Genomic DNA, 12455 nt, shown 5'->3' with positions numbered 1-12455 from the left:
ACATGCCCATTAAAGAACACTAAAATTAGTACAAACAAAAAACATATGAAGTACTACGATCCTGAATCCTTGTTCTTCAAAAGAAAGCCATAAGAGCCCTCGCCAACCTTGTCCCACCACAGACTTGCAGACTAGCATTCGCAAACCTAGGAATCCTCACAGTGGTGTCTCTCTACATACTTGAAACCATAAAGTATGTGAATGAAATAAACCCCCCAAGAAACCAAGACCTGCACCACTACAACACCCGTCATGGCTCCAAATTTGCCCTACCAGTTCACCCAACAACTCTTTGGGAGAAAAAAACCTTCCTATACCGGCTGCAAACTGGGGAACCATCTACCTGACTACCTGAGAGACCTGACTGGCAACAAGCTACACCAGGAGTTGAAGAAGTGGCTAATCGCAAGACCCTTCTACTCAATAAAGGAATTTTATGAAAATTATGGAATTTAACACGTACAATTCACTATTGTATTGACACTATTGTAATTCTTAACAAATGAACAATAAAGAATATTGTCTTGTCTTTTCTTGTCTTGTGATTATAGTAACCTGTTGAATGCGTGGAGGGAACCCCAAGAAAAAATGGAAGAACGAAGAGAAAATATAATGATGTTTTTATGTTGTTATCTTTAAATATTTTTTAGGAGTGCTACTATTGTCTTTATGAATGATTTTATACTTATTTATGAGTTATCTAATGCTTTACAAGTTTACAGAATAATTATTTTCAACCACGGGAACATCAGTTTATAATTATCAACTTCCTGGTCCTTTGCAGATTGTATTATCAATGCTAAATAATTGTGGTCAATTCAAATTATATTTTTTAAGATTCAAATCTCCTACACAAAAAGACAAAAGTCAAACCAGGCAAGGAAAAAAATCTGCTATTGTAATCCCCCTGCCCCTACCCAGCCATTTGGGAAGTGGTGAAAGTCTAGTCTGGTCTAAATATAGCTCAAAAGTCAAAGGTCTCACCCTCCCCTTCCCCCCAACCCCCTACACCACTGTTGCTATGCCCGCTCCTTTCAAGGTCATTGCCCAACCCCTCCCTCCCTTCTATTGTTTTGCCTTTATTGTGTTTCTATTCTGACTTTTTTTTAAATAGATTTATTGCTTACGTAACACTTCAGTAGTGGAATTTTCTATTGTGAAACAGTACTTTAAAACAAAATCACTACCGATCATGTCATTCTGTGTCAAGTCCAGATTATGCCATTGCCAGTCAGTCGCCGGCGAGGGTCGCCGGATTTCTACCCCCGGATATTTACCCCCATGAAAAAACGCCTACGTCATTTTGACGTCACGAGGGGCGGGGCTTATACACGTTCGAGAAACAGCCCGCGACTGGAAATCTACCCCCGGACATCTACCCCCGGACATCTACCCCCGGACATTTACCCCCAGACATCTACCCCCCGTGGTCAGCTCTGCCGCGTATCGGCCAATATTCATTGTTGTAATTGATTTTATAAATTGTTTTATGTAAATCAACGGCTCTTTGGTTAATCATTACCCTTTAATATCTAGTATTAAGCATGTGATATGTCATTGCCTTGTTTAACATTATCTATCTTCCTAATAAAATAAGCTGTAACAGCCCTTTTCCACCCAAACTACTTCACTGATATTTATGATTGAGGTGTAATTTTAAATCTTATGATCCTCAGCTCAACGCAAAATGGTATTTAAAACTATATGTTGATAAAGGGCTTCAAAAGTAAGACCCTTAAGGATTTGATTCATTTCCAGAAAGTGATTTAAATGGTTGACAAACTTTCACATACAGTAACAGCTAACGGCGCATGCATGAGCGCGGATCGGAAGTGTTTATCACAAAAGATTGACCAATACGATTTTAATACTATCTTATCTTATCTTATCTGACAGGGGCAGGTCGAGACCTTAAAGCACTTCATCCGAAATCGAATTATTGCGCACCCCAGATACTTAATTGCTTTCTTGTTGACCTACAAGTTGAGGCGCCCAATGAATGCCTGTAGCTTCCCAATTAGTTCATCCTCAGGAAGAAATCTACCTCTAGCCATATTTCCAAGAGTTATCGATCTAGCGTCAGAGAGCTCAATACAATCAAAGAGTAAGTGATCAGCTGTCTCTTCTGACCTATCACAGTACCTACAGATCGGTTCACCATCATATAAGCCCATCCGTTGTAGATGTTTCCTGAATCTTCCATGACCAGTTATCAGTTCAACAATTAATTTAATTCTTCGTCTGTCTAGAATTAAATTTTAATACTATTTAAAGGTTCTTCCAAAAGAAGAGAAACCAGTTAACATTGTAATAATAACTCTTATGACGTACGGCATGGGAAATATTTTATTCATTGAATATGATCAACCATTATTTTGTAACTTATGCAATAGTCATTATTGCTTCTACACTTATTACTCATCAAAAAAGCTAAAGAGCTAAATGCTCAAAATTTTTATTACTTCAATCTATTAATCGCAGTTATATGAATTAGCATAAGCCTTGAAATTAACCGTCAATGTTGACGGGTTTCGCCTAATTCTGTTCTGTATACTACCTTAAAATGCCTCATTTTAACATTTTACTGACAGGACACCTGCTTATTCACTTCCAGATGGTATTCTTATGAATGCGTCTTTTGAACACTTATTTATTGACATAAGTTGACAAGTTTTGTTTTAAGGCAGGATTTTCCAATAAGACTTTATACATTCTCTGAATATGCGAATGTGCTGCAATGGGGGTATTTAGGCGTATATATATATATTAAAAGATATTAGGCTATGCTTAAAAAATTGAATGTGGCCATTATTTTGAATTTTAATAATTGTCTTATTTTAGGTCTTTAAGAGAAAATACTTTAAAATCCTTTCTTCGTACGCATCTAAAATCTTAGAAACTATTTTTTTACTACTCTAGGTGATGTGAAAAATTTACCATTCCACACCTGACTTTTATTGATCCTCTTTCTCAATTTAACAGTTTACAACTTCTTGTCTTATTTTAGGTATTTAAGAGAAAATACTTTAAATCCTTTCTTAGTACGCATCTGAAATCTTAGAAACTAATTTTTTTACTACTATATAGGTGATATGCAAAATTTACCATTATTCACCTGACTTTTATTGATCCTCTTTCTCAATTTAACAGTTTACAACTGAGTTTTGGTTTACCAAACAATTATTACTACTAGGCCTACATTGAATAAACTGGAAGTTCACCACAGTTTATTCACTTTATCCTTTAAGAAATGTGTGTAAAAACAATGGTTCAGTACGATGTAACACTTGACCATGTGAAAAGTACGCAATATTATATTATTTTCATTACTTTTTCATCTCATAATATTACAGTTGCAGACGATCTATTCATGTTTTTACAACCTGACTTAAAAATTGATCTGATGAGTACTACCAAAGATTACATATTTGGTACTACTCACATTTCACTTTTAAACTGTTACTGTATGGTGTAAAAGTTGGTCAACCATTGGAAGCACCTTCTAGGAATAAATCAAAGGCTTTAGGGGTCAACCTTTTGAAGCCCTAATCGAAATATCCTTTCAATTACCATTTTGTGCTGCGCTAGATCTTAAGCTTTTAAAAGGCATCTCAATCGTAAAAGTCAGTGAAGTAGGTTGGGTTGAAAAGGACTGTTACAACTTATTGAATTACAAATATGGATAATGTTAAAACAGACATCGACATATCGCATGTTTACTACTGGATATAAGAAGGTAAAGAAATTTATAAAATAAATTACAACAATGAATATTGGCTGATACGTGGCAGAGCTGACCACGGGGGGTAGATGTCTGGGGGTAAATGTCCGGGGGTAGATGTCCGGGGGTAGATGTCCGGGGGTAGATTTCCAGTCGCGGGCTGTTTCTCGAACGTGTATAAGCCCCGCCCCTCGTGACGTCAAAATGACGTAGGCGTTTTTTCATGGGGGTAAATATCCGGGGGTAGAAATCCGCTACCCCGCCGGCGACTGCTTTGAGTTGACCTATTCTGTTGTGACAGCTATAAAAATAGGTTAGGACAACTATCTCTTGCTTATTTCTACACTGTAGAAATATTTATATTACTGTAGAATCTACAGTAATACAAATTATGAAGCATTTTATGTAAACACAAGTTACATTTTAACAAATATTGTTTTTTTTCAATTTTAAACCAAACTCGACTCCGAAACTGGATAAGCTTGAGTTTCAAGGCCGTACTCGACTCGAACTCTAAATCTCGAGTACTCGCACATCTCTAGTCAAAAGGTTATATAGCAACAGAAAATCAGCAAGAAATGTTCAAACTTTATCGTTGAGCTCTTATTTAGAAAACTACCTCTTTGTGGGTTATTTGGAGGGAAGCTACCTTTCTACACTGAAACGTTGACGGTTCAGGCCCGCATATCCTCCAAAAACTGTCAATGTGGCCCTTGAGTATAAAAGGTTGGAGACCCCTGGGATAGGAAAACACACGTCTCTTCCCTGTGTTCTATAGCTTATCATACTTCATATAAGTAGCTAGCTGCTATCCCATTTATTCTACAATTTAATTCTTCATTAGTTAATTCTGATTATCCACCGCGTAACAGAAACAATTCTGTTGACTGCTCCGATGGAAGTCTGTAACGAGACTGAAACGTCAGATTTCAGTTATACGTCGTGTCTGTGACAAGGTCGGACCATGGTGATTTTATAGTGTTTAAGTTTGTAGTGTTGTGAGAGTGCAATGCTTTAAATTCTTGTTTAAGATGAAAGAAAAATTTTATATCTTTGCCAAACAAGGTTGCAAACAAAATTTTTGGTGAAATTGAGATTTTCAAGGCAATAAAATGCAAATGACATCTTTTACTGCATGGGATATTTCATTTTCAAAAATACATAGGTTAGCATCACTTACAGGCTGTGTAGACATTGGTGCAGCCAGAAAGTTTTTTTGTTTTTCTAAAAATATTTACTTTTGTCACTTGCAACGTTATTCGAAAGAGCTATTCAATTAATTTATTAACCATAAGATATTAAAAAAATAACAGGAACTGGTTATACGACTACAAAATAAAATTTTGAAGCATTAAAATAAATGTTTTATATCTTCGATTAACAAATAATTACCACTCTTCCATAACACAGTTTACGTCTTGTGATCCCTATAAAATCCCTACATGTTTTAATTGTCCTTTAGACATTTTAATATTTCTTCAAAGAGCAGACTATACATACTCACAGTGTATTTCACCTGTGGGGATCTTTCCTTTGACAAAGTCATTTTCAGACACACAGTCGAGAATGGAGAGAAGAGTCTTGGTCAACCGTAGGAGGTCACTGAAGCTGTAGAACCCAAAGTAGATCAGATCTCTGGCCAGTTTAACTACCTGCGGTTCAGCAACATCGGTTACATTTTTCATTTTATAAAATTAACAGTTTTCAACATTTTTCTAACAGGATGTAGGGGCTACTTTACGTTAAATAGTTTACAGTAAATATCAGGGGAGGTAAGATCAGGGTGTCTACTACATTCTGGATAAAAAATTCATGGACAATTCCCGTACATTTAAGGACACTTTGACGTAACCTTTGTCGGTGTCATTAGGCCTACCGAATAATTTTCCTGATTTGTCAAACTGTATTAATCTTGTTATTAACTGTAGTTGTACCAGAGAGAAGAGTAAATAATAATAGATAGCCTTAGAGTTAAAAATTTCAAAATAGAAATTTATTGAAAGTAAACAAGCATAGGCCTACCTATACTTTAGGTAAAACTTTTATAGTGTAACAGAGAAACGCAATCATTGTCTCCTGCGATAGCGACAAATATCTCCATCGGTCACGTTAACTTCATAACATAGCTTATCCGATCCAGGCGGATTAATTTGGCACAACGTTAGGCTCTCGACTACTTTTGAAAAAAAAAATCTTTAATGCATATTGTTGCTCAGTTCTTAGTACAAAATCAAGGTATGGTAAGCGGCTACCAATAAGCAATAAGCACAGAGTAAGATTATTGTATTTTCATTTGCAAAGTTAATACCCCCGCCGCAGCAAACCTGCCGACTAAGCGAATTTCCATTTGTATGAATTGATTTTCAGTTAAATATATTTTAATAACATTAGGTTTAACAAGTACCTAGGTTTGCTGGTATAAGGAAACTAATAAAGTGCGTTTTTGAGTAAAATATTGATAGCTTAGTACAAAATAAATAAATTTGCCAAGTTTGATCAAAATATATTCATAAACAAGCAAACTACAACATTTGACAATATTCTCCATAAGAATAACATGGGAATTTTAAATTTAAAATTTTTTTTAATTTTCTCCGTTACTAATAATCGAACAAAAATACTTTTATATACTAAATTATTTGTTTTTTTAAGCTCTTTAAAAAGGTCTAAAGAGAAATTGGAAAAATTTGTGTTTTGAGGGTCAAAAGTGAGAAAAACCAATTTTTACCCCATAACACCCCCCGTAAAGCCCCGTTCCCATGGTCCGATTGTGCTGGATCGCGAACTCATTCAAGTTTACCCCGCTTTACACCTTTAAACCAAATTTCATCAAAATCGGACAAAAATTACTCAAGTTATCGCGTTCACGGACGTATATATATATACATATATAAAAATTTGAACGAATAGTGATTTTGGCCTCTGGGGACATCAAAATGAAAAAGTAAATCGGTCCCGGGTCTAGGTCTTACCGTGACACCTACGGTAATAGCTACTTCCCTATAGGGAAATTCGCTAATATCGACACATAGCAATCATTAGTTGTTTATCTAGGCTCAATTACATTTTCTTAATATATTTTACAGCTCTTTCAAAAATCAAAATACCCAGGCCTAGGCCTAATTATTTAGGAGGGCCTAAATAAACTGGGTAACAAACAATGAGGTTATAATAGCAGCAAAGTCACTATCATCATTCTAGTTCTTAAGATTTAGATTGCTTAAAGCATACAACTCAATAAATAAATATATGGGAAACAAAAAACATTGAAACCTGAATAGCCAACAATATAAGGCAAAGATACAGAAAATGCAATGACATAATTTGAAACCAAGCAGGCCTACATAGTGATAAAACATTAATGCAAATAACAATGCTTGTGGTTTTGTCAATTGAAAGATAAAATATCCATAAAAAAGGGGTTAACTTACAAAATAAGACTATAGATTATTTACATGTTTAATATGAAACTATAAACAGTTTTATGGCACTAGGCAATGGCCGCGGCAAAATGAATCTTCAAGCCAAGTACAAGTAAGAAGTGAAATTTAACAGCCATTATAAAGCTATTATTTTCACGATAAAATAGGTTTGGGATCTCATAATAATTCCTCATAATATAATCTCATAATAAGCCCTAGTAATAAAAAAAGAAGTTGTAAAGGAATAAAAGTGATACAACTTTTATGAGCTAGCTAACTGAGTCAACAGTTCTTGGAAGTACTTGACTTGACACTTGATTGTCGTGATAAAATATTAATGGGTTTGAGATTGTTAATGGGATTTTTATTGCATAATTACTCTAGTAATAAATTATGAAAATGTAAACAAACATCTGATAAACCTTTTATGTGCTCCTAACCAACTAGCGATCAATAAAATTATGGCCCATTAAAAATTTAAGGACATAGTCTGGCATTTAAGGACAATTCCGTACATTTCATGGCCAGTAAAAAATTAAGTACAATTCCCGGTTTTCCCGGATTTCCCGGTTGGTAGACACCCTGTAAGATATGTGCAAACGTTTGGATGACACTGTCAGAGAGTAAAGTGAAATGTAGTATTCTCATTGGCTGCAGTATTGTGGTATATGTTTTGTTTAAGAAGATTACGTATAGTACATGATTAGGTGAGAACTAGTTTTCTGCACATTTCCCTTATGCCTTCACCTTGTTATCATTGTTTTAGGATTTTTTGTGAGGATAGCAGGACTAACACATGTGCAATGACTTTGGGCAATTGAAAAGCATCATTTGACCAAAAATAACAATGAAAAATGTTACACCCGTGTGCTCTATGTTGCATCCTTATCATTATTAGTTATACTAATATTCTGTAACTAGAAGCTTTTATTTTCAGTAAAATAGTGAAATAGTGATTTTCTCATCCCTCAAAATCTTGGTGAAAGGTCGGTTGAAATGGGTTAAAGGTTTACAACTTCAAGTAAGATTGATTGATGGAGCAATGGTTCTGCGATGATGAAGAACTGAGACAGACGAGATGACAATTCCTAAAATATTCATGCCTATTTACTTTTACTGTGTGCGCTTCGGTAATTAAATAACTGCTTGAATTAAATTTGTATGCATCCCTTCAAGTATTTATTCTTAACTATTTTTCAGTGGGATATATCATTAATAATCTTTGTAATTAAAATCACAAGGCATGATGGACCAAGTTATTATTGGAACAGAAAATATAACAATTCAGACCTCAAATGTAAGCTTGTTTTGAGACTGGTCCGCAAATGTCCACATCTTAGCAACAACATTGCACAAATAGTCTTCCACAAACAGGATGGTTGAACTGAACTTTGCTCTCACAGCCTCTTTGTTTGGGTCTGGGGTTCTGTTGTTGTCGTAGCTGAAATACAAAATTTAGGATAACAGAATAAAACTAAAACATTTACTATGGCACATAAAAGCTGTGTGCACATAAAGCACATAATTCATAGTAAACGTGAATTTTACCAGATGACTTTTAGAAATAAGCATTTAAAAGAAAAATGCTATCATTTAAAATGCTATCTTGAAATAACATTGTTTGGAAAAATATATTTTTCAATATAAATCAAAAAGTATTTTGCTGTTTCTGTAAAAACTAATAAATGTAAACTTGTTTTGAATCCATCGTCAAGAGTTCCAAAATTACTAACAAACTAACTATACAAATTTATTAAACGTTATTACAGTACTCTCTCTCATTCAAATTCAGTTGCTTCGGACTTTGGATGGTTTGAAAAACCACCTGTGCATGATATACACATGATATACGTGAACAAACAAGTTACCTTTAATTCTTCAAGCTCTGTTTATTACGTATATATTTTACTACAATGTTCCTAAATTTTAAGCATGATACTATATAGATTATTATTTTGCACACATAACGTGTGCCTGATTTTGAGACATATTAATTCATTTTGGACTATCTGGTGGTTTTGAATTTTCTAGATCAGAAAAGGGTCCAGATTCAAGATGAGATAAGCAAAGAAAAACTTATCTAGGTACTGTGATAAAAATCAATAAACCAACAGTCAACACCTTATTTTCTTTTTCTTCTCCTACCTTGACATCCCAGAATACCAAGTACTACCCCAGGGCCATTTACACATTACTTCAGGCTAGGCCTAAAGAGGTACAGATTCATAAATCACATGTTGTAAATAAAGACAAGAGTAACCAAAATGTGGCTTTTATTCATTATAAAAATCAGCCATAATGTTGTTGTTTACAAAAACTCTAAAACATTAATATACAAAATAAAACATATGATTAAGAAACAGGCTTTAAACATTAAATATCATCACATTCTCCCCCACTAGTTTTTCAAATAGGTGTAGCAGACATAATCTTTAAGATAGGCTGGAGGTCTGGCATTTCTCCTTGGACGATTCCAATCCAAGGGCATCTCTTCAGCTGGAGCTCCAGATGATGTTGGATCAGGATTGTTTTTTGTTTCTAGAACTTCCTGTTGATAACAATCGTCAGCATTGAACTCGTGATCATCCTCACGTTGATCGTTTGTACACTCATCAGATCTATTCTCACTAGTTGGTAGTCCAGCAGGCGCGAGATGCGTTAGTGATACTTGGGACTCGGAACCATCTTCCCTCCTAATTAAAGCATATTGAGGATTTGCTTCTAGGAGATCTACTCGTTCTACCAGGTCATCGTATTTACTTGTACGGACATATTTCTTCATCAATACTGGACCAGGGCTAGTCAGCCACGAAGGTAGGGATTCTCCATTAGTGGTTCTGCGACTATGATTGAAAAATCTCTCATGAGGTGTACAATTAGTCGCAGTACACAATAGGGATCTGACAGAGTGAAGTGCCTCGCACAGCACATCTTCCCATGAGGTAACTGGCAGGTTATGTGTTTTCAGTGCAAGAAGAATGGTTCTCCATATAGTTCCGTTAAATCTTTCAATCTGGGAATTTCCTCTCGGGTTGTATGGAGTTGTGCGACTAGTTGCCACTCCGTAGTTGTGTAGAAAATCTGTCAGCTCACGTGACATAAATGAAGCTCCTCGATCAGAGTGTACAAAGGCAGGAGCCCCAAACATTGAAAATAGATCCACAAAACAAGCAATTACTGTTGCAGAACTCATATCTTTACAAGGATATGCAAAAACAAATCGCGAGTACTCATCCACCATTGTTAATAGGTATCTATTCCTGGTCTTTGATGGCAGAGGACCTTTGAAATCAATGTTCAGTCTTTCGAAAGGAGTCGTAGCCTTTATCAGTTTCCCTTGAAAACGATGGAATCTTGGCTTTATTTCAGCGCACGTTTGACACGCAGATGTCATTCTTTTGACATCGTCGAGAGAGTAGTTTAAGTTTTTATTCTTTATCCAATGAAACATTCTGGTAATCCCTGGATGACACAGGGATTTGTGGAGTTCAAGAAGTTTTGCACTATCTGAGTGTACCGAACATACTCGTGACAATGCATCTGCCTTTTCACTATCTTTTCCAGGGCGATAAACAATGTCGTACTGGTAAGGTGCAAGTTCAAGGCGCCATCTCATTACTTTGTCATTTTTTATTCGACTTGTATGCCTCCTATCAAACACAAACGAAAGAGCTTGCTGATCAGTATACAGTTTGAATTCTCTTCCAATGAGGAATGGTTTCCATTTTCTGAGGGCTTCAACGATTGCAGCGGCTTCCTTTTCAACGGCCGGATACAATTTCTCAGATTTATTTAAAGTCCTGGAGAAAAAAGCTATCGGTCTATTATTTTGACTTAAGGTTACTGCCAGAGCTACATCTGAAGCGTCCGTTTCCACCACCAGCGGTTCTTGTCCATCTCTTGGTGTAATAAGTGCATTGGCAATGTCTAGCTTCAGACTTTCAAAGTCTCTAACTGCTTCATGTGACAATGGGAATGACCTAACTTGAGTCAGATTCCTTATTCTGTCTGAAAATCTGTGGATCCATTTCGAATAATGGGCGAAAAATCCCAAAACTCGCTTCAATGCAGTCTGATCCTTTGGTACTGGAAGTTCCACGAGTGATTGTAATCTATCTGGATCAGGGCGGATAGACTTATAGGAAACCAAATTCCCCAACAGTGTAATTGATGTTTGATTGAACTTGCTCTTTTCTTCATTTATTACTAGTCCATACTTGTTCAGAGCTTCTAAGAATTTTCTTAAATTTGTATCATGGCCCAATTGGTCCTTCCCACAGACAGTCAGATCATCTAAATAAGCATAAACACCCTTTAAATTTTCTTTTTCTATAATCTGATCCATAGTCTTTTGGAAACAGGCCACTCCATTAGTCACACCGCATGGAATTCTTCTAAATTGGAACAGGCGACCAGCGGCCTCAAAAGCTGTGTATGGTTTTTCATCTTCACAGATAGGTATTTGATGATAAGCTTGTTTGAGGTCAATTGCACTGAATACTTTATTAGTTGCTACTGTTGACACGAGGTCGTCTATATTCGGTAGTGGATAGGCATCAAGTAGAGTGAACTTGTTTATAGTTTGTGAATAGTCCACTACTATACGTTTCTTTCCTTTGTCATTTGTTACAACCAGTACTTGAGCTCTCCAGGGGGATGAACTTGGCTCTATAATCCCTTCTGTCAACAGTCTATCTACTTCTTGTTTTATAAAGTGCATGTCCTCTTGTGAATAACGTCGAGACTTGGTCGCAATCGGTTTGCAGTCACAAGTTAAATTACAGAAAAGTTTTGGCGGATCAACTTTCGCACAGGAGCACACCATAAGGGGAGGTTTTTTACCCCCAAACCAAACTTGTACATTTGAGTGGAGCTTCATAACATCATGTCCAATGAGTACATCAGCGCATAGTTCTTCAAGGACCGTCAACTTTAAATCATTGTATTTATGTCCCAGCAAACTCAAACTGACTTTAACATACCCTTGAACGATTGACTTCAAATTGGACGCAGCTAGAGATACTTGTCCCTTTTCTTTATACATCCTCAAATTTATGCAACTTGACAAAATTTAAGTTAATAAAGCTTGATGTACTCCCTGTATCGATTAGACAACGTGCTTTGAGGTAGGGGTGTGCGAATAGTGATTTTCAACCTCGAGCCGAGCCGAGCCGAGCTTTTTAAAAAATGTTCGAGCTCGAGCTTTTTCGAGCCGAGCTTTTCCTAGCGTAACCTTATCTTAATTATTAAACTTTTTTTCTTAAAAAAGTGCATAATAATAATAATGTTCAGTCAATTTTTAAATAAACACA

At 35.9% G+C, this 12455-nt stretch overlaps 1 protein-coding gene across 1 annotated transcript in view; it reads right to left on the bottom strand.

The window, feature by feature from the left end:
* The window catches only part of LOC128999011 (inositol 1,4,5-trisphosphate receptor-like), a 45386-nt gene that overhangs the window by 22140 nt on the left and 10791 nt on the right, over positions 1-12455 (bottom strand). The window contains exons 4-5 of the mRNA XM_054425366.1: positions 8434-8584; positions 5226-5373 (exon numbers count right to left, since the gene is read on the bottom strand). Of these exons, the coding sequence (XP_054281341.1) occupies positions 5226-5373; positions 8434-8584 (299 nt within the window). The remainder of the gene's footprint in view (positions 1-5225; positions 5374-8433; positions 8585-12455) is intronic.

Source organism: Macrosteles quadrilineatus, unplaced genomic scaffold (assembly GCF_028750875.1).
Source record: "Macrosteles quadrilineatus isolate MER2022 unplaced genomic scaffold, UCM_ALF_1.0 Scaffold_7__1_contigs__length_78375512, whole genome shotgun sequence".
Classification (NCBI taxonomy): domain Eukaryota; kingdom Metazoa; phylum Arthropoda; class Insecta; order Hemiptera; family Cicadellidae; genus Macrosteles; species Macrosteles quadrilineatus.
The sequence above is the reverse complement of the archived record's forward strand: the minus strand, read 5'-3'. Positions and strand labels throughout refer to the sequence as shown.